General features: G+C 44.5%; 1 protein-coding gene across 5 annotated transcripts in view; it reads right to left on the bottom strand.

The window, feature by feature from the left end:
- NRK (Nik related kinase) overlaps window positions 1–25,524 on the bottom strand; it is a 123,214-nt gene that overhangs the window by 72,287 nt on the left and 25,403 nt on the right. For all 5 annotated transcript variants that reach the window (XM_008169038.4, XM_042851102.2, XM_065556689.1 and 2 more), the window contains one exon: window positions 5,020–5,076. In XM_008169038.4, the coding sequence (XP_008167260.2) occupies window positions 5,020–5,076 (57 nt within the window). The remainder of the gene's footprint in view (window positions 1–5,019; window positions 5,077–25,524) is intronic.

Below are 25,524 nucleotides of genomic sequence, written 5' to 3'. Positions count from 1 at the left end.
ATTCTAAGTGTTGAGAAAACGGGCTTCTCTGTTGAGACTCAGCCACTGGGGAACACGCCTTGCCATCTAAACTATTCTGCCCCTACAGAGACAGAGGTGCGAATTGCACAACGGGCAGGTCTTCAAAAGGTAAAAAAGACAGAAACGGGGGTTTCTCAGTTTGGGAGCTGAGATACTGCGTGAAGCTGGTTACTGGAAAGTGGTAGGAGGTGTCAGTGGAAGATCAGAGGATGAGAGAGGGTAGATGGTCCTGGGAATAGTGTGCTGGTCTGGGAGTTGGGAGACCTAATTAAAATGGGGACAATAGCACTTCCATCCTTCACAGGAGTGCTGTGAGGATAAATATATGAAAGACTGTGAGATGTTGAGATACGATAGCAAAAGGGGTGATATAAGGGCCTTCAGTAGATGGGGGTCATGGAGAAGGAGGGGGAAGTAGCCTCAGTGGTTGGATACATCCATACGCTCATGATTCCAATCCTAATCTTCTCCTTGTTAATACTACGATGGGCCACATTTCCAAAGGGCCTTGAAATCTGCTTGTAAATGTTGCTGGCAAAGGAATAAAAGTCGCTCTCGGGTGTGCAGGCGCCGCTGCTGTTTCCCCACACAAACCGAGTTATTTCTGGGCACAGATGTTTGCATGCACAAAATTACAGGCTCATGTTCAAAGGCTATTTTTGAAAATGTGGCCCTATCCGGTAGGTAGCAGCAGCACACACCTCCAACCTCAAGAGGAAACAAGATGAGGCTGATACTCACACTGCCAGGAGACTCCCTTACGACTGTTATGGCACCGATATTAGTTTTTCATTTAAATAAATAGCACTGAAATAACTGGAAAGACTGAAAGCAAGAGATTCACAGGGACAGCCTGCCGCTCCCTTGGTAGACACAGCTCCACAGGGAGAGTAATTCAGCAGGAATCGGATCTCTTTGCAAACACTTTGTTTGCTAGGTGTGATCAGCTAACAGGAAGCAGAGCCTGTGTAAAGAGGCACAGAAGCACACATTACCCTCAGCTTTCATGTAGTCATTTAAAGCTCCCACGCCCCTCCCTGTAATATGACACTACAGCACTTCCTGACAGATGTCCAGATGATCCCACCCTGACCACAGCATCCTGCTGCGATCATAAGAAAGCAGCGCCAAATCTCGCAGCGCATGCTAGAGAGAGAACAGATTTACTCAGCTCTAAAGCTGCCACAGTCCTCAGCACTGAACAAGCAAAGGCTGTAACCTAAAGACAAGAACGACGGAGGCTTCTCCAGGAGGGCTAGGAAGCTCTTCGGTTCACATCACTTTATTATGAATGTGCCCCACTGTCTATTACAAGTCGACCGCCCCGGGAATGTGCCCTCAGATGTGGTGCATATTCAGCACATTAGAGGGGATGCATTGTGATATTTTTCAAGACTTTACTTCATATGTTTCAAACCCGGTTTTCAAGCCCAAAGGAACAGAAAATAACTTAATCCCAGCCTGACCATACTGTTGTGCGAGAAACACTGAACCTTTAGCAGGCAACCAATTTTAGTACAGTGAATTCTTGGAGAATGAAAGTAGTTCAATCTAAAATACTTCTAATCCTGTAGTATATGAGCAGCTCACTTAATCTCACATCAGCCCTGGGAGGTAGGGAAGAACTATTATCCCCTTTTTAAAGATGGAAAATCAAGCCCCAGAGAGACTAAGGCCTACATCAGTGGTTCTCTTAACTTCTGTACTGGTAACCCCTTTCACATAGCAAGCCTCTGAGTGTGGCCCCCCTTACAAATTAAAAACACATTTTATAACACCATCATAAATGCTAGAGGCAAAGCAGGTGGAGGCTGACAACTCATGACCTTCCCCCCCATGTAATAACCTCACGACCCCCTGAGGGGTCCTGACCCCCAGTTTGAGAACCTCTGGCCTAGATCCTTAAGGGTATTTAACTCCTATTGAAATCAAAGGGAGTTAGACACCTCAATACCTTTGAGGATCTGGGCATAAATGACATGTCCAATGTCACACAGGAAGCCTGTGGCAGAGCAGACTTGATCTCCCAAGCACCAGGCTGTCACCCTAATCCCCTGGAAACTTTTCAGCTGTGAAATGGCAAACTGACATCAATAAAAACTTCTGCCTGCCGTCCTACTGCAACAAGCTATGAACTCATAAGAGCTCTTATACTAAACAGGGCTGAGAGGGGAGAGCACCAGGGAAAACCCCAGAAGGGGTTACACCAGCTCTAAAGACTTTGCCTTGAAGCGCTGCAGAATTCTTAAAAAGACACAATCAATTTTGTGTGGGATGATTCAAACCAAAGCCAACCAGATCTGTTATTGGTAAATCCTCAGCTGTGCAGCTCCCTAAGTAGTGGGTCAGATACCATCAATACACCACAGCCGCTCTGTGCTGCTATGGGGATGCAAAGCAGCTGTAAACCAGGATTAACCAGTCAATTAAGCACGATTATGGCTGCTTTGTGTTTGCAGTACCGCACACAGATACTGATGTGAATCAGTGAATCTGGGCCTCTGGGTTATCTTATCTTTCATTGAAGTTTGGTTTCCAACAGCGTACTGGTGCATACAATATGCCGTTAATTAAACGTGGAGACTATCAAAGTGTGTGCAGCACAAGGGAGGAGATCTCGGTAAAGTTCCCTGCCTTGAGTTTTCACACTGATACTCCCTGTGGTGGTCTCTATCACCTGCCCATGGATCAGGCCACTGGGACCACCTCCAACCCCTGTGAATCCCTGGGGTTCAGTGGGAGGCAAAAGCTATCCATATAACAGCTCTGTGCCACTGTGTCAGCTCTGGGTCTCTGGCAGCCCCTTCCCAGCTGATCCCTTTCTTGAAGTCTGGAGATGCTCAGATCTGGGTTCACACCCTACCACACATTCAACCTCTGCCACTCCCCAAAAACCTTTCCTCTTCGGGGACTCATTTCTACAACACAATGTAGATGGCTAGGCCTGTTTCCCCAGAGCTAGAAGCAAAGTCCCAGCCCTTTACTGATACAATCATTTCAAAAATGTACCCTCTCCACAGACAGAAGAGCAAAACCTTAGTAGTTTGACCTTATATATGTACACAAGTATCTTTTATAAAGATATAGAGCCTGGTTTTTATTCATACTAAGGTCCATTTGTATTACCCTGGCAGTGTAAAAGGGCCTTAAAGTGGGTGTGAGTTACACTATACTTAATTCTGCTTTAAATCCTCCTTTTCTTAGGATACGTCTACACTATACAGAAGAACAGGTGCAGCGCTGAAGCTACGCTTCACTTATTACAGTGATGGAAGGGTTTTTTCTGTCACTGTTGTAAATCTACCTCTCCCAGGGTGGCAGTTAAGTCAATTCTTCCATTGACCTAGCTACATCTACGGTGGGGGTTGGGTCAACCATAACTACGTTGCACAGGGCATGACATTTTTCACAGGCCTTGGAGTTTTACGCTGCCACCCATTGCCATAGTTTCTGTACGCTGCCAGCAGGGCATAAAAGGACTTCAGGCCTTGTCTGCATTTAGAGTTATTCTGGAATAACTCTCCAGGAATAGCTATACTGCAATAACTCCATGTGAGGATACTTGTCAAGCCTTGTCTACACTAGAAAAGTTTTGCTAGCATCATGATACCGGTATAGCAATAATAGCAACCCTCCCTTCCTCCACAGCGTAGACTCTGTTTACATCAGCAAAAAAGTGCTTCTGTCGCCATAGTTTACACCAGTTTCCCAAGAGACACAAACTATGTTGGCAACAACACTGATGCCTTATGGGGGGAGGGATAGCTCAGTGGTTTGAGCATCGGCCTGCTAAATCCAGGGTTGTGAGTTCAATCTTTGAGGGGGCCACTTAGGGATCTGGGGCAAAAATCAGTACTTGGTCCTGCTAGTGAAGGCAGGGGGCTGGACTTGATGACCTTTCAGGGTCCCTTCCAGTTCTATGAGAGAGGTATAAGTATATCTCCATAAATGTGCCTACACTAGGGATTATACTGGCTCAGTTAGGTTGGTAAAAATCTACACCCATAACAGACATAGCTATGCCAGTATAAGTTTTAACTATAGACCAGGCCTTCTATTTCGGAATAAGAATGCCTTTTTCTTTACTATCTCAATCCACTTTGGAAGTGGATTACACTACACCAGAAAAGGCATTTATAATCAAAAATAAGAATGTCCACACATGGCATTATTATATACCTATTCTGCTTTAAATGCCCTACCTTATTCTGGATTAATTTTAATGTGTAGAAAGTCCTTTAGTGTAAATGAGAATCAGGCCCACAATACGCAAGAAACTGAATTGCAGGAAACTCTAGGGGGCGAAAGTTTTTTGGCCTTTCATGCTAATATTGTCTTGAGGTGGCAAGTTGCTGTACTATAAAACCAGCTGCACTGATCAGAGGAGGAACAAAAAAATCAATGCTTAGCAAATTCTGTGACACTATGTTCTAACTCTGACACCACTTTATAAATGCGAGCAAGGACTGTGCCAATTAAACTGTCTCCTTCTCTCATCTATCTGATAAAAAGAAGCAACATTTGCAACTCTAACATGTTCTTTCCTGCTTGCTGTCAGTGTGACTACAATGCCCTAGATTTTTGTACTGCACAGAGGAATAGCTGGCGTGTGAGGGGAAAGGATGTGATGAAACACAACAGGGGCAGCTCAGAGCTACAGGAAATCTTCTATTTGCTATCTCTGGAAACAGATAATCAACTAGCAATAAGCAGGAAGAAAATTCTTTTCTTCATTATAGACTAGCAAAAATATACAGATCCACTGGCCCTGATTGCTTTGCTCCCATTGTACAAACATGATTGAAAACAAAAAAACTTGCTCATACAACCAGCCTCAGCACATTAGGAAAAAAAACCCAATTCCCAGCAAGCAGTACTTATGCAAGCAGATCATCTTCTCCGATAAGTTATCTAACTCTGTAGTGATCTGGCTGGTTGTTTTATATGTCCTTTTTGCTTATATCCAGACGACTGTTTTTTCCACAGATGCTCACTTACCTCAGTAACATTCATAACCTTGATTGCTGCTAGTTGTCCTGTCTTAACATGGCGGCCCTGTGAAAATAAATGACATGCGGTAGGTAAAACAGACATGTATGTAAACCATATGTACAGTATTCACCGACTCATAGAAAAGAAGGGCTATAAGAGACCTCAAGAGGTCAGCTTATCCATCCCCTCCCGTTGAGCCAGGATTAAGTATCTTTGCAAGCAAAATTATTCAACTGATCATCAATACAGTGATTTTGCATACCAAGATTTTCTTGTTCAGTTGCATTAAGACAATGAAAATAACACCTGCATGATGCAAAACCATTAGGATGAAATTCAGCACTGTACAAGGTAAAGAATAGAAAACTCCTGTTTTCAGTGTCCAATGTGGAATTAGTTTGTAGGTCTCAATACAGCTCCCAGGAAACAGGTGTCTCCAACCTGCAAACCAACATTTCTTGGTAATCTCAGCAGAGATGTCAAGGATTCAGTGAGCATAGAGCCCAAACGACCTTTTCGTCCCTCCACGTCAGGGCGGAAACATGTTGGTGAAACGAGTGTGGATGCTGGCACTGCTTCTTTCTGTGTTGTACCCTACACATGGATAAACAGAGGACTCCAGTTTCTAGAGCTGTCAATATGGCTACTTTTCCACAGTCATCAAGGATTACCTTCAGACATCCCGCCCCCCCGGAAGGTTCTATATTGTGAAATAAGCCTCTAGAACTCTCAGTGCTACTGCAGTTAACCGAGGGTCAGGTATCAACTTGAAAAGCTCGTGGAGGTTTTGCACTTATAGAATAATGCTCTCTGCTGATATAGGGGAACCCTTCTGAGTTTTGTAATGCCCACTGAGCCTGTCTAACTGTGCAGTGCGGCGACCTAGAAATTGAGACAAGCAACAGCCTTACTTTAAAATGCACCTTTTACACTTCTCTGTTCATCAGAATGGCTAGGCCACATTGCTTAGAAGAGGTATGCAATGGAAAGTACGGTATATTACCATGCTAACCAGCACTAATCTCATAGTTGAAGATTGCATCAAATTACACAAGTCGACATCATATAGGTTAAATGTTCCAATTATGTTTCCCCTGGGCCAGACTTGCAGAAATAGCCTTCAGCTTTTTGAGTGCAATTTCTCTCCTGCAAATAATTGTCTGCAATTTTGTACCCACAATTAACTGCAGAGGGTAAACCGTAGGAAATCAGGTATTCCAACATGAAATAGTATGATTTGTGGACACAATGATTTGCAGTTGCAATTTTACACTTGTAAAATTAGAAGCTGAGTTGATCCTTTAAAAAAAAAAACAATCAGGTCCTATATGTTCAAAATTCCATATGATAATTCTTTTGGGGACTAAAAAGAAAAATGCATCAAGAAAAATGATTCTTTAATATCAGGCAGTATGTCACAGCCCTGTTTTCCTTTATAAAAGATAAACCATGCTGAATTTTTGTATATTTCTGAGTGCTCTCTTTTCGCGGGCGCACTTGTGGGCCTGCAAAGCTTTTTCGCGTAACAAAGAAATCCTATAATTCTAGTTTAGCACAGAATTTAAGAGGAAGATAAATGAGACACACCCAAAACATGTGCATGACACACACATCAGTGTGTCTGACTAGAGATCCTCTAGTGATGAGTGCTACTCCAGACAGATGCCTGCCTTTGGTCACTATCCATGTCAGCTGACGTCAGTCATGGTTAGTAAGCTTCCTTTTAGCAGCCACAGTTCCTTTGTCGGAGGCCATTGTTTGCAAATGTTTCCAGGCATTGAATGTCTTGGCAATACAGTGAGAGGACCTACCACAAAGTACAGTAATGCAGACATGCTGGCACCCCGATTTAACCCCACAGCCTGTCTGGAATTAAACATGCTGATAAATTCAGGTCTTTAGCCACTATACCTAGCAGGCAGCTGACCTCTCTAGGTGACAACAGCTTTTAAGGCAGCTGTGTGCACTGCAAAAGGATGATACACTTTGTTTGCCTTTGAGAATTTATAAGGATTCTCATCGTTGCTGTCTCACAGCTAGATTGAGGATCGAGATGGGGGAAAGAAAAGGGTTTCCTTTTGTTATAAGCAAAGAAAGTTTAGTACCAAGATAGTGTTGCATGGCGTAAAGACAATTCAACAGAATAGCCAAGAAGGGGGGACTTGGTGTTTTACTTTGATTTCAGAACATCTGCTCAATTAACTTGTCCCTTTGTATAAAAAATAGCTGTTACTTTACAGCCAGAATTATCTCCACTCCATTCAACCCTGCTGTACTTGCTTACTTTTATCATTGTAAATCAGAAATGTCAAATCTATCTCCATGTCAAGAAGAGAGGAGAAAAGCTCAGAGTAAATGAAGAATTTTAAGCCACTCCTGCAGATTCACTCTTTTCCCATCTTCTCTGTGAGCTTTATCTTTTTTTTTTTTTGCTTGGATTTGGGGGGCATAATCTCAGCCCTCACAAAATTCTTAAGAAAAGGTTAACATAAACGCCAAGGATTAATTACTTGGGTGGAATGCAATCATTTAAAACGCTGGAGGGCCAGAATAGAGAAAATGTTTTAGCGAGGCTGGAAACATCTTATGAAACAGTTTTTTAATATTGTCATGAGACGCTAACTGTAATGCTATTTGTGGTGAAATGTGGGGTTGTGGGTGTGATTTGTGCCAGAAATAAATAAGTAATGGGTCTACACCCTAAGTTCCTTTCATATGCATATGCTAACCTCCTTAATAAGCCTGACATAGGACAGCATTACACATGTGACAAATACACACTTTCCACATAAGCCTATGCCACACGCATCTAGATATGCACAAAAAGGCCTTTCCCACCAAATATGCTGGAGCTACTACAAGGTGGGTGCATAACTGGTTTGAAAATCATTCCCAGAGAGTAGTTATCAGTGGTTCACAGTCATGCTGCAAGGGCATAACGAGTGGGGTCCCGCAGGGATCGGTTCTGGGTCCGGTTCTGTTCAATATCTTCATCAATGATTTAGATAATGGCATACAGAGTACACTTATAAAGTTTGCGGACGATACCAAGCTGGGAGGGGTTGCAAGTGCTTTGGAGAACAGGATTAAAATTCAAAATGATCTGGACAATCTGGAGAAATGGTCTGAAGTAAATAGGATGAAATTAAATAAAGGACAAATGCAAAGTACTCCACTTAGGAAGGAACAATCAGTTGCACACATGCAAAATGGGAAATGGCTGCCTAGTAAGGTGTACTGCGGAAAGGAATCTGGGGGGGGGTCATAGTGGATCACAAGCTAAATATGAGTCAACAGTGTAACGCTGTTGCAAAAAAAGCAAACATCATTCTGGGATGTATTAGCAGGGGTGTTGTAAGCAAGACACAAGAAGTAATTCTTCCGCTCTACTCCGCGCTGATTAGGCCTCAACTGGAGTATTGTGTCCAGTTCTGGGTGCCACATTTCAGGAAAGATGTGGACAAATTGGAGAAAGTTCAGAGAAGGGCAACAAAAATGATTAAAGGTCTAGAAAACATGACCTATGAGGGAAGATTGAAAAAACTGGATTTGTTTAGTCTTCAGAAGAGAAGACTGAGAGGGGACATGATAACAGTTTTCAAGTACATAAAAGGTTGTTACAAGGAGAAGGGAGAAAAATTGTTCTTCTTAACCTCTGAGGATAGGACAAGAAGCAATGGGCTTAAATTGCAGCAAGGGCGGTTTAGGTTGGACATTAGGAAAAATATCCTAACTGTCAGAGTGGTTAAGCACTAGAATGAATTGCCTAGAGAGGTGGTGGAATCTCCATCTTTGGGGATTTTTAAGAGCAGGTTGGATAAACACCTGTCAGGGATGGTCTAGATAGTACTTAGTCCTGCCTTGAGGGCAGGGGACTGGACTAGATGATCTCTCGAGGTCCCTTCCAGTTCTATGATTCTATGACTAAAGAGACAACATGACAGTCATGACACACTCCACAGTAGCTCTCACACACAGCCTCAGTCATGGGAGACAAAGGGAACGGCAGAGAGGACACTGGACTTCTCCCAGATTTTATTCTAAATATCCAACAAGAATGTTAACATCCATTTGGACACTTACCAGAGAGGGGCCCAAGGGAACTCTTTTCTATGCCTTATCCAATGAATAACAGTCCCCAGGCTGTCAGCACCGGCTGCAAGCCAGAGTCCCAGCCTGAGACTTGAACCCAGAACCTCTCAACTATAAGGTGAGCATGCTACCACAGGGGTGGCTCTTTAAAAATGTTTTAGGCAACTCTAATTAACCCTGGCTACTGGCCTTTCTGGCAGAACGGCAGTGATAATACAAGTAAAATCACTGCTCCCTTAGCTTGTCAGCTGCGGCAAATTTCTTTTCCTGGCAAGCTTTATAAGTGGTTTTTAACATCTTCAGCCCCACCCTGAAGTTCTCACTCAAGCCACCTTCCTGAGTAAAGAACAAGTAAAGACTTTTTGTGTGTGTATATGTGTGTGTTTTGTTTATCAATAACTTTCAGAGGTTATGCACAGTTCATGGGAACTCTTGTGCACTGCTACTTCTCTAGCAGCCGCAAGGGTCTGTTTCGGTAAGCTTGGCAAAACTGGTATCTGTTTTCTAAGAGGTGTTGCTTTTGTTTTTTTGCTTAAAGCCACCCACTGTTGTTTTGACCGTTTCATTGCTGAGTAATATCAGCCACTGTGTTTATGCTGTGGGACATCTTAACAAGCCAGTCATTTAGAGTCAAATTCTGGGCACTTCACTGACGTAAGTAGTCCCACAGTGAGTAAGAGAAGTGGCCCCTAAAAAAGGAAATTGCTTTGAAAACACCTTCCAACAGCAGGAAAGGGTTAAAGGGCTTCCTCACCCCACCCCGCAAATGACAGATGCTAAAAAGCTGTTCATTTCTAAAGCTGTTTTTCTGCAGAGTGCTCAAAGGGAGCTAGAGGCTTTTGGGTGGCAGCGTCCTGTGTTAGGCTAGTCTATTATCTCACGCTTCGGGCTCAGCAGAATTGGGCTGACGGTGTTTGTGAGGGAGTGACTCCATGTAGTTAATAAGAGGTTTGTTTAAGTTTCAGTCTTCATCTATGAGCTCAGTTTGTCAGTCTGAGAAGTTGAGAGGATAGCCAAATTATCCAGCAGCTCCCCCCTCCTCCCCCGTGAGAATCACTCAGGTTTTCACCTCGAACGCTACATTAAATAATAGCAAACTCAGCAATAGCCCGACCATCTAGCGATGCTCAAACGTGATGACTTTTCTCGTAAAGATCTCTCCAACATTTTCATGCATCAGGGGCTTAAAGCAATTCTCCCATTGACTTGAACAGGCTTTGGATCAGGCCTCAAATAGCAAAATTCTTCGGTAATATGTTCCCAAAGAAAGCTTTGTTGCACTTTCCTATTTAACTAGTCACTGTAATAATAGTTTGCAAAACTGAAGTTGGTTTACACATTCCCCTAAATCTACTTATCGCTGATCACGGCTACATTTGTGTAGGCTACTCTACGCCAGAAATCTGGTTTTTGTGTGCTCCAGCTGGGTATTCACGCAGCAGGGCAGAGAATGGGAATAGATTAGTCCATGTATTTATCTTCTCAATTAATTTAGCTAGAGAAGCCCTTAATCTGCGTCACTAGTGAGTGTCAGACACATTGTACAGGCATATGGAGAACGTCAGTAGTTAGTGGTCAGGCTAGGAGCTAGACAAGGGGCTTTGCAACAATTTCATGGATTGACAATGAGATTCATTTGGTTAGAACAATTACTGCGAATGCTGCTCCATATCAGGAGCAAGCCAATGGTTTTCCTATGTGGACCAGGCAGCAATTACAAGCAGGGGCGGCTCTAGGCACCAGCAAAGCAAGCACGTGCTTGGGGCAGCCCATTTGCAGGGGCGGCAGGGATCCAGCATGGGAGCTGAGAACAGGGGGCCCTGGGAGCTGTAGTTCCTTGGTTAGCTCCCTGCCTATAGAGCCAGCCCTGGAGCAGGGAAAGAACTACATTTCCCAGCATTCCCTTGGCCACTACCAACAGGAAAGAGGGGGAGGGAGTAAGGAAGCTGAGACCTCATGCTGCAGTGAATGGAGAGTGGCACTGTGAGTAGGGATACCATATTTTAACATTCAAAAAATAGGAGACTCCACGGGGAGGGAGGGCAGCCCCACCCTGCCCCCATCCACTCCCACCGACTGCCCCCCACAGGAACCCCAACCCATCCAACCCCCCCTGCTCCCTGTCCCCTGATCACCCCCTCCCGGGACCCCTACCCCAACTGCCCCCCATGATCCCACCCCCTATCTAAGCCCCACTGGTCCTTGTCCCCAACTGCCCCCTCCTGAGACCCCCCCCAACTTCCTCCCTAGGACCTCACCCCCTACCTGTCCCCTGACAAACCCCCGGGACTCCCATGCTTATCCAACTGCTGCCTGTCCCCTGACTGCCCCCCCCGACCCATCTAACCCCCCCTTCTCTCTGCCCCTGACTGCCCCCCCCAAACCTCAGCCCCATCCAACCCCCCAGCCCCCTTACCGTGCCACTCAGACCAGCGTGTCTGGCTTCGCGCAGCACCAGACACACTGCTGCATACATGCTGCCGTGCTCCCCTGTGGAGCCACAGCCCCCTTCCCCCCCCCCGCACCTGCCTTCCAGATTTGAACACCTCAAAATTCAGGAGTGCTCAAGCTCAGTTTGGGCAGCTGTTACTTCATTTCTCCCAAATCAAATATACTGATCCACTGTAATTTGCTGTAGAAAAAGTAGAATAAATTGAGCAAGAAATGCTTCCCAGTGGTTATTAGGACTGGAATTGCTATTTTCAACAGCCATTGCCTTTTTGTTTGTTTGTTTGTTTAAAAGGAAGACAGTGCATTGGCAAATTCCCCATAGAAAGAAAGAGTGGAAGAAAAGAATAATAAAGGCACCTCAACTTTTCCTCATTTATGTAGGACAGTCTTATAATATGCATCCAGATATCCTCCAATCACACAAGCTGAAAATTGTTCCACTTTACTGCAGTTCTGTAACAGATGGGAACCAATCCTGTCTGTGTTCTGTGCACATCTAAAATTCCTGCTGAATGACCTGCCATGGGAGCGAGTTACCAGTGACCCAGGGCTGCGGTGGAAGGAGGGTGCAGGTGGGGGGGGAGAGTGCCCAGGGCTGGGGCGGCAGGAGGTGTGTGTGTGGGGCAATGGTGGGGGGGAATGAGGGAGCCCCGAGCTGGGGCGGCAGGGGGTGTGGGTGGGGGGGAAGAGCCCAGGGCTGGGGCAGCAGGGGGGTCCGGCGAGGAGCCCGGGGCTGGGACGGGGGGCAGCCAAAATTTTTTTTGCTTGGGGCAGCAAAAAAACCTAGAGCCGGCCCTGATTACAAGTGGAGGTCCCGATTCTCAATTACATTCGAGCTGCGCTTGCAGGGCAGGGATGGACGCTCACAGCCGCCTGGCCCCAGCAGAAGTCCTGATCTAACTTATGCTGGTAGAGTATGGTCCGTTATGCCAGTGCATCAGACACAGCGGAGCTCAGCTTTGGCACACGCAATCCCAACATGCCCCTTTACACCCCCTGTGCTGGGGGGAGGAGGGAGAAGTTTAGCTGGTGCAGAAGGTGGCTTCTCTGCTCCTCCAGCTCTACACAAATGGAGAGTCCCTCTGCACATGGGCATCTCCACCTGGTTTGGAACAGAGAATCTGAGCCAAGGGCTCTAGGTTACAAGTGTCTCATGACTGATTCTGGCTTCCACCTCCTCTTTCCCTCTCACTGACGATTTACTTTGGCACAAGTCAGCCTCTTGTGGCTCCCATCCCACATGTCTTTCTTGGCACCAAGCGCTCATTTGCTTCCCCTTGTTTCTGGGCCCATCCGCTCCATCTGTCCCAGCTAAACTGAGGCAAGAGGAGCTTGTGAAAGGCAGAGCAACGTCTGCCTCACTGTTACACTGCTGAACTTTTACCATACCCTTGGGGTCATACACCAACTGTATGGGGGGAGGGATAGCACAGTGGCTAGAGCATTGGCCTGCTAAACCCAGGGCTGTGAGCTCAAACCTTGAGGGGGCTACTTAGGGATCTGGGGCAAAATCAGTACTTGGTCCTGCTAGTGAAGGCAGGGGGCTGGACTTGATGACCTTTCAGGGTCCCTTCCAGTTCTATGAGATAGGTATATCTCCATATATTTATTTTTAAAAACTTTGACCTGACGTGGCATTTCCAAGGACAGTGACTGGTCCTAGTATAAGGGAGCCCACAGCATAGTAAAGGAAACAGGCAGCCACCCACTCGCTCTTCAAAAGTGCAAGGTGAAGGCAAAGCTACTCAACTGCAGGCTGTTATTGCTGGTGAACTTAAACAAGTAGGTTCCCTCTTCAAAACCCAAAGCTGAACTTCGAAGCTTGTGCCCGTCTCTAGTCAATGTGTGTGTGTGGCCCCGGGGCTCCCGACAAATGTCCAACACAGCCTTATGTGTCCTACAGACTGGGACCCACCCCTCTCCTTCTAGCCTGGTAGCTGCCGGAAAGCATGTGAGAGAGTGTGTGCTCTACTGGAATAGGGCACAGGCCCCAGTCGGAGACCCATGGCCTAGTCCAGGCTCTGCAAGTGACCTTGGGCAAGTCATTTCACTCCTCTGTTTCCTCTGTGTATTTTCGGTATTGAGATGGGAAGTTCTTTGGGACTGACTGGGTGCCCCGCTCGCCGCTGGGGTCTCTAGGTACTACAAGTGAACAGCAATAGTGCACAGTGTGTGTATTGGGGGGCTGCTGGGTCAAGGCAAAGAGCTGCGTCCCACTGACCAGTTTTGCTTTCCCAGGCAGGAAGTTCAGCCTTCCTGGCTTTTGGCTGGTAGCAGAGAAGGGGAGGCTGAGGGACAGCCCGCTGCAGCGCGCTTTAAGCCTCACTGCTGTGTGTGTGGGGGGAAGGGAACTGTTTAAATGGGACAGGAATAATTGCCGAGAAACAAATTGTTAGGAGTTTATAGCTAGCTTTTGTTAGTTAATGGTCTGAGGCAGAGCTCAGGGTGGTTAATGCACTAAAAACAAGCATTGAATTGCAGTTATGAACAATTTCTCCCAGGATTACACCACTATAAACCATAACAAATGATTTACAACAGCAGTTGTGACAGCCGGGGTGGAAAAAATCCATCACTCTTTGGCAGTTAATTACCAGACTTCCCCCCCCCCACCCCTCTCGTAAGGAATTCAGGACACTCCTTGACGGGTTTGTAATTCTGATTATGGCCCAGTCCTTTTGTTTTAATCATGCCATTGGAGGTATTGGTGTGGAAAGCTCACTTGGGCGGACGCTATAAACTCTCTGTGGCAGCTCTCTCACAGCCTTGCCTGTTTGTCATATGTTGATTACGTCAATCAAACTGCACGTTCCCCTGAGGAATTTTTCCATCCTTTGAGGTGGCAGGAGTCCCTCAGGCCTGTGAGCACAGGCTTTCTTAGATTCATAGAACTGGAAGGGACCTTGAGAGGTCATCTAGTCCAGTCCCCTGCATTCAAGGCAGGACGAAGTACTATCTAGACCATCCTTGACAGGTGTTTGTCCAACGTGCTCTTAAAAATCCCCAATGATGGAGATTCCACCACCTCCCTAGGCAATTTATTCCAGTGCTTAACCAGCTTTATTCCACTTCAGTTCTGGGATGCCCCTCAGATCCATTTGTCATCTGCAAAGCTTCTTCCTTCTAGTGACTGCTTTCATGCCAAGAGGGCAAGATACGCTGCAATCTGCAAAGCCACCGGCCGCCTGGATGCTACCCAGTGGCAGGCAGTGCTGTGGAGCTGTACAGTAGCCCAGTTAGAAGCCTCAACCTGTAGACACATCACATTCCCTCAGGCACCTAATCTCTATTATACTCCAAAGAGTTCTAACTCTCGCTCAAAATCCACAGCAAGCACCGTGCTACTGCTGGGGCACCAGGGCAGCTGATGGCTGGATAAAATCGGTCTCCTTCCCCGCTCACCATAAACATCCGCCTTCAATGGTAACTAGAGAGCTGCCTCTGTCATTTACCATGGCTGTATCCAACAATGAGAGCGGAAAGCAATGATGATAATGTGAGAAAATTTCCTTATTACACCTCAGCAAACGAAACAATCTTCCTACCTCTCAACTGACCTAACCTTAGAAATTCTGGGCTAGAAGGCTTAACTGGAGTGAACTGGCATTGCTCCACTGACTTAAATGGAGCAACACCATTTACACCAGCTATGGATCTGGCTGCAGGAATCTTTCCCCAGATAGGGGTGTTAGCTACAACCACGTCAGGAAAACCATATACATATGACTCTACAGACTACAATCATCCCTGCCCACCAACTCCAGTGAACAACATGCTAATTAATGCACTGCAAATAATCAAAAATGTTCTTTATGGTTCCTAATGTTATTCTTATATGGTTAATCACAAACGAGCTTGTGAATATATATGTGCCACACAGTATACAGTCAGCTATTTTTTAGCCTTTAAATGGGAATTATAGGTAAGAATATATAGTTGAACAACTGCATATTACACTACAGAACAGCAAGATGTAAAACATCAATGGTAATCTAACAATCTTGCATGTTGATACATAAAGAGTCAGTCAGAGATTAATTATTGATATCCAACATACTGTATTAAAACACAGCAGTTATATTAATATGATGAATTAGAGAGGTGAAATATTAATAACAAAATCGAAAACCACTCAAAAATCAAAATTTGTCACATTTCATTCCAAACTTGAAAATGGATAATTTTGCTAAGGTTAGCAAATTTATACAGCAAAAAAATGTCAATATCTAGTGAAAAATGAGCTGCTTTTAAAGCAAACATTGGCTTATTTCTAAATAGAAATTAGCTTCCCTCACCCCCCAAATCTTGGTGGCTTTTTACTCCAAATATATAAAAAATTCTGCATGAACCTGAAGTGAAAATATCCATTTTATCAAAATTTGAGGGGGGTATGAAATAGGCAAAAAACAAAATTTGTGCATTTCTCCCAGATCTACTGAGTATTTAAGCAAAAAAATTCTGTAACTCCCATCAGCCACACTCATAACATTCATGCACAGGAGGTTAAGTTATGAGACTTTCCCATCCCTATAATAAAGTTGTAAACAAGGTAAAACCTTGTTATGGGCTGTGTTAAAACCTTGTTCAAACTGATCTGTGAATACATCCTTCACTCAACATAGTTGTAAGAGACAGTTAAGGGCCACACCTAAAACAAGTTAGTCTCTAAGGTGCCACAAGGACACCTCGTTATTTTTGCTGATACAGACTAACATGGCTACCACTCTGAAGGCCTATTAGGGTATGTCTACACTGGCCTGTGTCAGCTGACTTGGGATTGTGGGGCTTTAGTTGTGGGGCTGTAAAACTGCGGTATAGAGGTTTGGGCTTGGGCTGGAGCCTGGGCTCTGGGACCCTCCCCCATGCAGGGTCCCGTAGCTCGGGTTCCAGCCCAAGCCCAAATGTCTACACCGTGATTTTACAGCCCCACAGCTCAAGCCCCACAATCCCAAGTCAGCTGACACAGGCCAGTGTAGACATACCCTAATAGGCCTTCAGAGTGGTAGCCCGAATCAGCTGACATGGGCTAGCTGTGGGTGTTTGATTGCAGTGTTACACCCTGCCCAGAAACGAGCACCATGTGGGCAGGGGGTTCCATTAGGTACTGTGACCAGGTGTGTGTCCATATTGTGACAGGGCAAGGCCAGATGGCTATAGTAAAGTAGTGAGGAATGGGTATGTTAGCCCCAGGCTAAACAAATCCCTGGTACCATGGTAACCAAATGGCAGTTGCTCCAAGTTAATCAAGACATCTGGGGCCAATTAAGATCCTTCTAGAAAGCATTGGCGATAGCTAGGTCGATTGGGACACCTGAAGCCAATCTAGGGCTGGCTGGAACTAATTAAAAGTCTCCCAGTTAGTCAGTGAGGCGTGCATGTCAAGTGCTGTAGGAGGAAGCTGTACTGTTGGAGGAAGTAAGCAGTACAAAATCCATATCAGGCGCAAGGAAGGAGACTCTGAGGTAATGGTGAAGGAGATATTGAGTGGGGGCTGTTGTGGGGAAGTGGCCGAGGGAATTGTATATGTCCTATTTCCAAAAAGTCAGCTACCATAGCTGCTAGTACTAGGGTCCTGGGGCTGGAGCCTGGAGTAGAGGGTGGGCCTGGGCTTCCCCCTCCCCATCCTGATTAATCACTGAGACTGTGCGAGTGAGGGTTGCTTCTCCTCACCTCCTTTGCTGGTTTATGATGAAAATGGCTCAGTAAGCTGTGACCCTTGCCTCTAGAGAGAGGAGGGTCACAGTGAGCCTCTGAGACTAGAGAAATCTGCCAGGAAACGTTGGACCCACGGAGACAAGGACAGAGCTTTGTCACAATACACAAGGGTGTGTGAGAGAACACACAGAAATGGAGAAGACCAGAGAAACAAAGGCAAAAAGCAAAGAAGCCACGCTGTACCCTGTGAGCACAGTGTGACCCAGGGAAAGCTAAAGAGAAAGCTTTGGGGTCTGCTGCCTGAAGGGGCTTCAAGCTGCAAACTAAGATACTGCTGCTTTTGTTCTTGGTTCCTTCTGCATCCAGCGACACAGGACTTTGTACATCCATGTAAACAAACAAGATTGCATCAAGAATACCAGAATCCATCAATTTCTACTTCCAACAGGAACATTCCCAGGGCTCCAAAATTGGACTAGCTGCTTGGGTCGAAAAGGGGCAACAGTAGCAGTACGTTAGTCAAGAGGAGAGATTAGAGTATGTATCTTTTTCCATTAGTTAGAATGCAATAAAAATCCTGGGGTGTGCATGTCACCTTTTCAGAGCAAATGACTAGAACGAGCAGATGTGTGAGGAAATAGACAATTTTATACCCATATTGCAATTGATTAGACCATGATCCACATGAACTGTAAAAACCAAGAGGCACTCAGCCACCAGAAGTAGCTTTTGTGTTCAGTTTTTTTTTTTTACCCTTACAGTTCCTATTTCCTCCCATTGTACCAGTGGAAATGCAAAGTGTATGCTTTGCTTAATGTTCATCTGGTTTGACTGCAGGCCAGTGGGAAAAGAAAACCAGACAAAAAGAATGAACTTAAGCCTTTTCACAAACAGATTTGAATATCCACATTTTTGCAATATAAACACCAGATCATTGTCCCCGTGCAAAATGTGAATGCAAAATATGAATTTGACTTCGAGCTCCCTTCCCGCTCTACATTTCTATGATTCTATGAAACAGCTAGGGTTCAGGACAAAGAAAATACTTCTTTCTAGGCTTTAGGAGTGTCAGTGTTGGCTTCTCTTTGCTCCCATCGGGGTCAATGGGATTTGTACCATTAACTTCAATGGAAGTAGAATTAGGCCAAACACTGTACATGTTTGAAAATCCCACCCTGGACATACAATGAAGGAAGGTGTTTTACTTTGAAAATCGGGCACAAGTAGCCATTATTGCTAACGTTTAAAAAAAATGTACTCATTGATTATGCTTGAAGTCAATGCAAAATGAGGTAGCTAGCAATGATGGCTACTGATACAATTTTAGTTCAACCCACTGCTGCCCAAGTGGCTGTTATGGGGTATTTAGAAAGTGCCCTTTTGCCCTCCCCTGTGGCTACCTAGCTATGCAGTGAAATGCCGCTAGGTCCTGATGCTCTTTGGAGCCCCCTACTGGACTGTCAACTACACGGCAGCTGTGCTAGCACAACCATGAAAGGCAAGTAGAATTAGGACAAAGGTCATTTTATTTTTACTCCCATTTCAGGTTCTCACGTTTTGGACTGGGGTAACATTCCACTGGCAGAACTCCTACAGATGCCATCCGCCAACGTGTATAATGATGAATGGAAAAAAAAAATTGGGGTGCTCTTCTCAAGGCTCATTTGAACAAGCTGTAGCCGTTGGTGGAAAATGGAGGGAAATAGTAAGCGGCAGCACATTCGACTACATACAGTTAATGAGCTAGCCTGCTAGGCGCCCTTGTGGTCTATAGGGAGCGCAGAGACCTCGGGGCACACGTACAGGGCAGCACAGGTGCAGCTCTGCTCAGTGACGGCCAGATCCAAGTCCACTGAAGTCAGTGGAAAGGCTCCCGCTGACTTTAATGAAGTTGGCTCAGGCTTTGAGTAATTTACATCCAAGCGTCCTGAAGGAAATCCAAAGGAAGTCTTCCTAATTGTTTAACCAGGAAGACTAAGGCTTCTCTGAAACACTGGCTGTCCCCAATTCAGAAAAACACACAGGTGTTTAACATGTGCCTAAGTGCCATTACTTCAAGGGGATATAAGCACGTGCTTAAAACAAAGCAAGTATTCAGGCACTCTTCCTGAACGGGAGCCATTATTAGGATCGAGAGAGAAAAGAGGTTCCACGCCTAGGTATAGACAGACACAGAGCAGAGCCAGGGTGAGCAGAAGGAGACGCGTGAAAAGGCAGGCTGTTCAATTATTCCCTTTCCTCACATTTTATTTATTGGGACATAAAACCTGATTTCTTTAGGCTTAAATTTCAGTATTTACATAAATAACGGTTTAAACAGTCTTCCCATTCATCTTGGGTTTAAACATTTGTCACACCTCTTAACATCTGTTGAAACACATCGTAGGGTTTCCAACCTCAGAAACGCAATTATATAAGGATACTGCTATCTTTCCATGCCAAAAAATGGTGATTTCACAAACACAGGAGGCTTTATTTGCCTCAAAGATTTTCTGACTCTGTGGGTGCCTGCTGGCAGAAGGTCTGCAGGCTTCCATGAGTCAGCAGCAGCGCTGGAATTTAACTGCCAGAAAGAACTGGGTGGGAAGGAATAGGGGGGCCACTTTCATTTCGTCTGACCAGGGTTCACTCTCAAACTACAAGGGCTCAGACCTCAAAGGCCCTGGCATATGGCCAAAGCTGGTCAGCACCTGTGGAATCCGATGGTGATTTATGAAACCAAAGTTCTGTGGCACCGAGAAAATATTCATACTAAAAAATAAACAGTTTAGGAAAAACTCAGGCTTTGGAAGTTTCTCTTCTCATTTTACAGGATGAGGCCTGTACAGAGAGACTTAAAGTGGGGTGAGGTAGAAAAGTATGTCTCCACGCCAATGAATTCTCTTCCCTGACCTTAGCAGTCTGTATCCAGCTTCAAAAACATAATGGACTAACTAATGCGAACATGCATCACAATGCTCTTCTAGATTAAATCAGAATGATTTAACTGTGCGTCATAGGCCTTGTACTACTGACAGGAAATGAAGATTTTCCTTTAGCTCAGAGGAAGGTCTTTTGGAGCAGAAGGATCTGAGTTTTAGGTCAACCTTCACCACAAAGCTCTGAGTTGCGCAGATCAGTGACAACAATGAAGTTAAAAAATATATCTGTGAATAATGTTGCCTTCCCTCATGCTAATAAAACCTTTTGTACAATCAGACACACATATGTACTGTGTGTGTGTGTGTGTGTGCGCGCGTGCGCACACTCAGGCATGCTTCCTCTCAAGTAATTTTGCCATTGACTTTTCTAAGAGCGTGATCAGGTCTCTGGTTCTTGTGTGTTTTGTAAATTGTTATTTCTTTGAATTTTCTGTTGTATACAATGCAGAATGCACAAGGGACAATCACAGGTTAAAATCATGTCATGTTTTTTTAGAAATATCCTTATCTATTTAACTAATAGGACTGGTATTTCAGAAGAGTCTAATGGTATGCATACACTGCAATGTAACCCCAGGTTATTAGAACTTGAGTTAGCAGACCCTGGGTTTATTAACATTTGTAACCCCAGGTTAGGAACTGTTGTTCCAATCTAGGGCTCCAGCCTCTACACTGCATTATGCAGGCCCAAGTCCAATCACCCATATCCCAAACTGCCTAGCGCCCTCCCAAAATGTGGCTGCTCTAGCTCTTTGTTCATGGTGCAGCGTGGAAAACTCAACTGTCCACCAAAGTTGACTGTCCAGAGGACACAAAGTCACCCCATGGAATTGTGGTATACTTTTGGTGGACTCCCTGAGCACGAATCCACTGGGGCTGCATTTACATTGAAAAACAACAGGGCTTGAACACTGGATTCTGGTTTGACTCACGCTCAGAACCTTCATTCCTATGGGGTCCTGGAATTCTGGGTCCAGGCCCTGGGTTAGCACAGTTTGTGTGTAGACAGAAGGGGGGCTAGGTTTGAGCCTGACTTCGAACCCTGGCCTTACATTGCAGTGTAGAGATACCCTAAGGGAGTTAGGGCACTTAACTCCTATTGAAAATTTTAGCCTAGATCATTAAAACTAAGAATTTTTTAACATCTGATTTGTTTTTCACTCTTTCTGTTGGTGTTGAAGTTTCTCCTGTACAGCTTGTGAATAATGCATCCATCCCACATGCATGCTTTATATCTAGACATACATGACCAGATTTGCAGCTGGGGTAAACAGGTGTAGTAGCTCCACTGAAGTCAGTTTATCCCTCCTGAGGATCAGGCCTTAGACAGGTGTGGTGCATGGATAGCAGGCCCCAAAACTACTTGTTGAAAAGAATTAAATGCATTGCTAGAAATAAAGAGTGGGACAAACAACAACCATCTTCCTGACAACCATTTGATGGATCTGGTTCATGGTCTTGTATGTCTCCTTCCAGTGGCTAACTTACTGACAAATAACCTCATGCAACCCTTTCCTCCTGAGGTGGATATTGTGGGTGAAATCCTGGCCCCAGTGAAGTCAGTGGGAGTTTTTGCCAGGATGTGACCCCACAAACATAGTGGCATCCACCCTAAATCATCAGAGTTGGCCATGAAGCTGGTTCAGAAAAAGGACAAACTTCTTGCAAAAATTTTTGAACAAAATTTGTCCCATTTTTCCATTGAAAATTTAAAAAACTCGACATTTTCTCAGCCAGCTCTAGCTGACTACCATCTATACAAAGAAAGAAGGATCTGATGGCCACAATTAGAGTTTGTCAGATGAGTACTGCAAAATGTTGGTCTCCTGATTTCTGACTGGGCTCTGCAGGAGATAATCTGTAAGGCACTGTTCCTGCAAAGAACTCTGCGAGAGCAGACCCCTGTGCCCACACATCTGACTAAAGGGTCCCCTTGCCCACTGTCTACAGCATTAGATGTTTTGAAGAATTGGGTTTTCTAAAATTAATAAACTGATTTCTTACATTTGTCTTTCTGAAAAGACAAATCAGTTTATTTAATTTACTTTTTTTCTATTAGGCTTTGAAACACTGCCTCAAAGTTTATTTTTCATGAAGAAAATTCTAAATTGAGTAGAGTCTGATATTTTGTCTAAATTAATCTAATGTTTCATATGACAGATGTCTATTTGGCAAAATTTCTCTCTTCAAGTAAGCTACAAGTCAGACTTATTCTAATAATTCCCTGCCAGCTAAAAGTGCATGTCCACTTTTTGCATTTATTTTAGGGACTGAAGTCAATCAGCACCCAGAGAGAAATTAACTAGATGAAAGGAGAACTCTTGGGAAAAAATATTGTATAACAATTGCAAACAATTGCTAAATACAGTACAGTTGAAGAACTGCAGACCTACATCTAGACAGGAGCAGCAGTTACTGGCAACTTTAAAACAACAGCAAGATTTAACTTTACTTAATGAATTAATCAAAGAAGGGGCTACCAGTTTCTAGGATTAAACAGTGAATTGCTTTACCAGATTTAAAGCTCTGAACTATTTTCGTCTTTCAACGCTCTTATCCTTCCAGACTCATTTTGTTCAATGTTGGAGAAGTTGCTTATGAATTGCCAGTAGGGTGACCAGACAGCATGTGTGAAAAATGGGGCTGGGGGCTAATAGGAGCCTATATAAGAAAAAGACCCCAAAATCAGGACTGTCCCTATAAAATCGGGACATCTGGTCACCCTAATTGCCAGGCATTCCTACCTGTGACAAGCGTGAACATTTAGCTCCTACAAAGGCTACAATTTCAACTATTCATCAATATTGTGTAGTTGGCCCTACCAGACTGGTCTCCAATCCATTTTCTGTCACGCCTCTTCAGTACATCCTGTCCATTGACACTTCCCTTTCTTCAGAGTTGCTAGACTGTTCTTGCTCTCCTAGCCATGTTCATGGGTTCATTCCTGCAAAATGATTTCCCCGCTGTGGACTCTTGCACCCATTTGAAGTCCATGGGCCTGGGAGTAAAGGTCCATGCAAATAGATCTCTTTGCAAGACTTTAGCCATGGTTTGGAGTTAGAGCTCATGGGATTTTGTGACAGAAGAAGAAGTTCACTTCTGTCACCGTTGTTCTTTGTCAACTTTTTATGTTAAATTTCTGCTGACATGGGATCCACTAACAGATAATGGACCACACTGTTGTCTAAGTAGAAGATTTTACAATACTTTTAAGATCCATTATGTCCCACCTCTGGCGTCATGCCTAAAAGAAATCAGTCCGTCAAATTGCTGAAGGTGAGGAGCAAAAGTGACTAGATGGCCCTTATTTTACCTATTTACAACCATTTTTTTTAAAATTACAAAAGTACATTGGCTACCTGTGTATGTATTTGATTGTATCCCTCTCCCTGCTACCCTTGATAGTTCACAGTAAGCTTTTCAGAGCAGGGGCTGCATCTCTGGGTATGGTACACTGGGAGCTACAAACGTAATTCCCAGTTCGGGTAGACATACATGCGCTAGTTCCAATCGAGCTAGTGTGCTAAAAACAGAGGCTGCAAGGGCATGCATGGCAGCTCGTGCCAGCCCAAATACGCACCTAGGACCTCGGACCAGATTGTACTTGGACAGCTAGCCCCAGTCGCCACAGCCACACAGCTCCTTCAGAGCTAGCATGTGTAAACCTCCCCGAGCTAGGAATTACAAATCTCAGCTGCAGTTGTAGTAATACCCTTTGTATACATTTATACAGCACCTATTACAACGGGGCCTTGATCCTCACTAGGGCCCCTGTGTACTATGGAACATAAATATATAATTATAATAATGAGATTTATATCTCGCCAGACCAGATCATAAGACTGCAGCTTTATTGAATCTGAACCAAAACTCTACCTGTGATTCAGCTTTAAACCTAGTTCTCAAACTCTAGCCTATCCTACCTCTGATCACTGCCTCCTTGACCCAATTTTAGATTTAATAACAATAGGCAAGATAATCAGCTGCCTCACATAACAAAACAGATGGGGAGGCTTCGGGGGGGGGGGGGGGGGGGGAGAAGTAAACAACTTGAACATTCCACTAGGTCCCTAGCCTGTATTAGGGGCTTAGTGGAAACCAATTCAGAGTAGCAAAGATTTGGGGGATGGCTTAGGGTATAAAATAAGCTTAAAAACTGGCATACTATTTCCCATGCAAGTAAATCTCCATTGTAAAAAAAATGTATGTTGGGACAGCCAAAATTTTACAATATTGCCAACCCCAAATGTTCAAAAATCCCGAGTCAGACCCCTCAACATCACGAGACTGGCTAAAAAACGATAAGATTGATTTTAAAGATAATATTTTGAGTGCTTTTTATTTCCCTTCCGGTTTAGGGTTCACTTGGGTCAGGTTTTCAAGCTTTTCTCTATCACCATCCGGACTAGATGCTTACTTTGTTTCTTCACATGAAAGCTGAGATTCCCATGACTCCAGCAGCTCAGGCTTTAAGAAAGACATGAAATATATTGAGACTCATGATAACACCATGGGAATTGGGAACTCTGCTTTAATACACTTAGATTTTTGGAACACAGGGGAAGGATACAATTGTCCCCCGTTCGGCTGGTGGAGACAAAGTACTTTTGGATAAGTGGGAGTTGAAATTAAATCACTGTTCCCTATACAGGTGAGTCTGAATCTTATTTAGATCTTATTTGCTCTAGCAAGCAGCAGTAACACTGTTAGAGTGGTGTAGGGCAAAGCAGTCTCAGGATAAATGAGATTCAGGCCCAGCATGTATAACTTTGCATCTATATAAAAATAGGTATATATTAAAGTGTTATGAAAACCAAGTGCCTACCAGGAGCCTGCTGCTAGATACCTGCTAGAAGGAAGTTATGACGGTTACTAAAAACAAACCATTGAAGCTGAACCAGAGGGCCTGATTCTCCAATGCCTTCCCCCTTTGGTAGCCATTTACTGTTGTAGCCAAAGAGAGTGCAAGGTGGGTGTAAAGGACTATCATTTAGAACTGGTAGCATGTTACAATCAGGGTCCAAATGTTTATTTTCAAAGATCTGGTCTACACCTAGAATCACCCCAGTTTAAGTAGAAGTCTGTTTTTAACCCAGTTTCATTAGGAGTGGACATTCTGAATGGGATTTAAACCTGGCCTGTATCAGTTCTGCTTGTGTCAATATTGGCTCGCCCAACTACTTTGGGTGGGATTTTCAAAAGTGCTCCGCTTTGGCCTGACTCTGCTCCTGGAGTTGTACCAGCAACTTCAATAAGGGCAGAGTTAAGCGAATGCCAAGAACTTTTGAAAAAAATCAACCCTTTACTTCTGTGCTACTAAATCATTAAATAAACTGGTATAGCAGGCTGGCAGTTCCTTGCTTTACCACGGAGTAACAGGGTTTCTGATGGG

This window comes from Chrysemys picta, chromosome 9, assembly GCF_011386835.1.
Source record: "Chrysemys picta bellii isolate R12L10 chromosome 9, ASM1138683v2, whole genome shotgun sequence".
NCBI classification, from domain to species: domain Eukaryota; kingdom Metazoa; phylum Chordata; order Testudines; family Emydidae; genus Chrysemys; species Chrysemys picta.
This window is presented reverse-complemented; position numbering and strand designations above follow the sequence as displayed.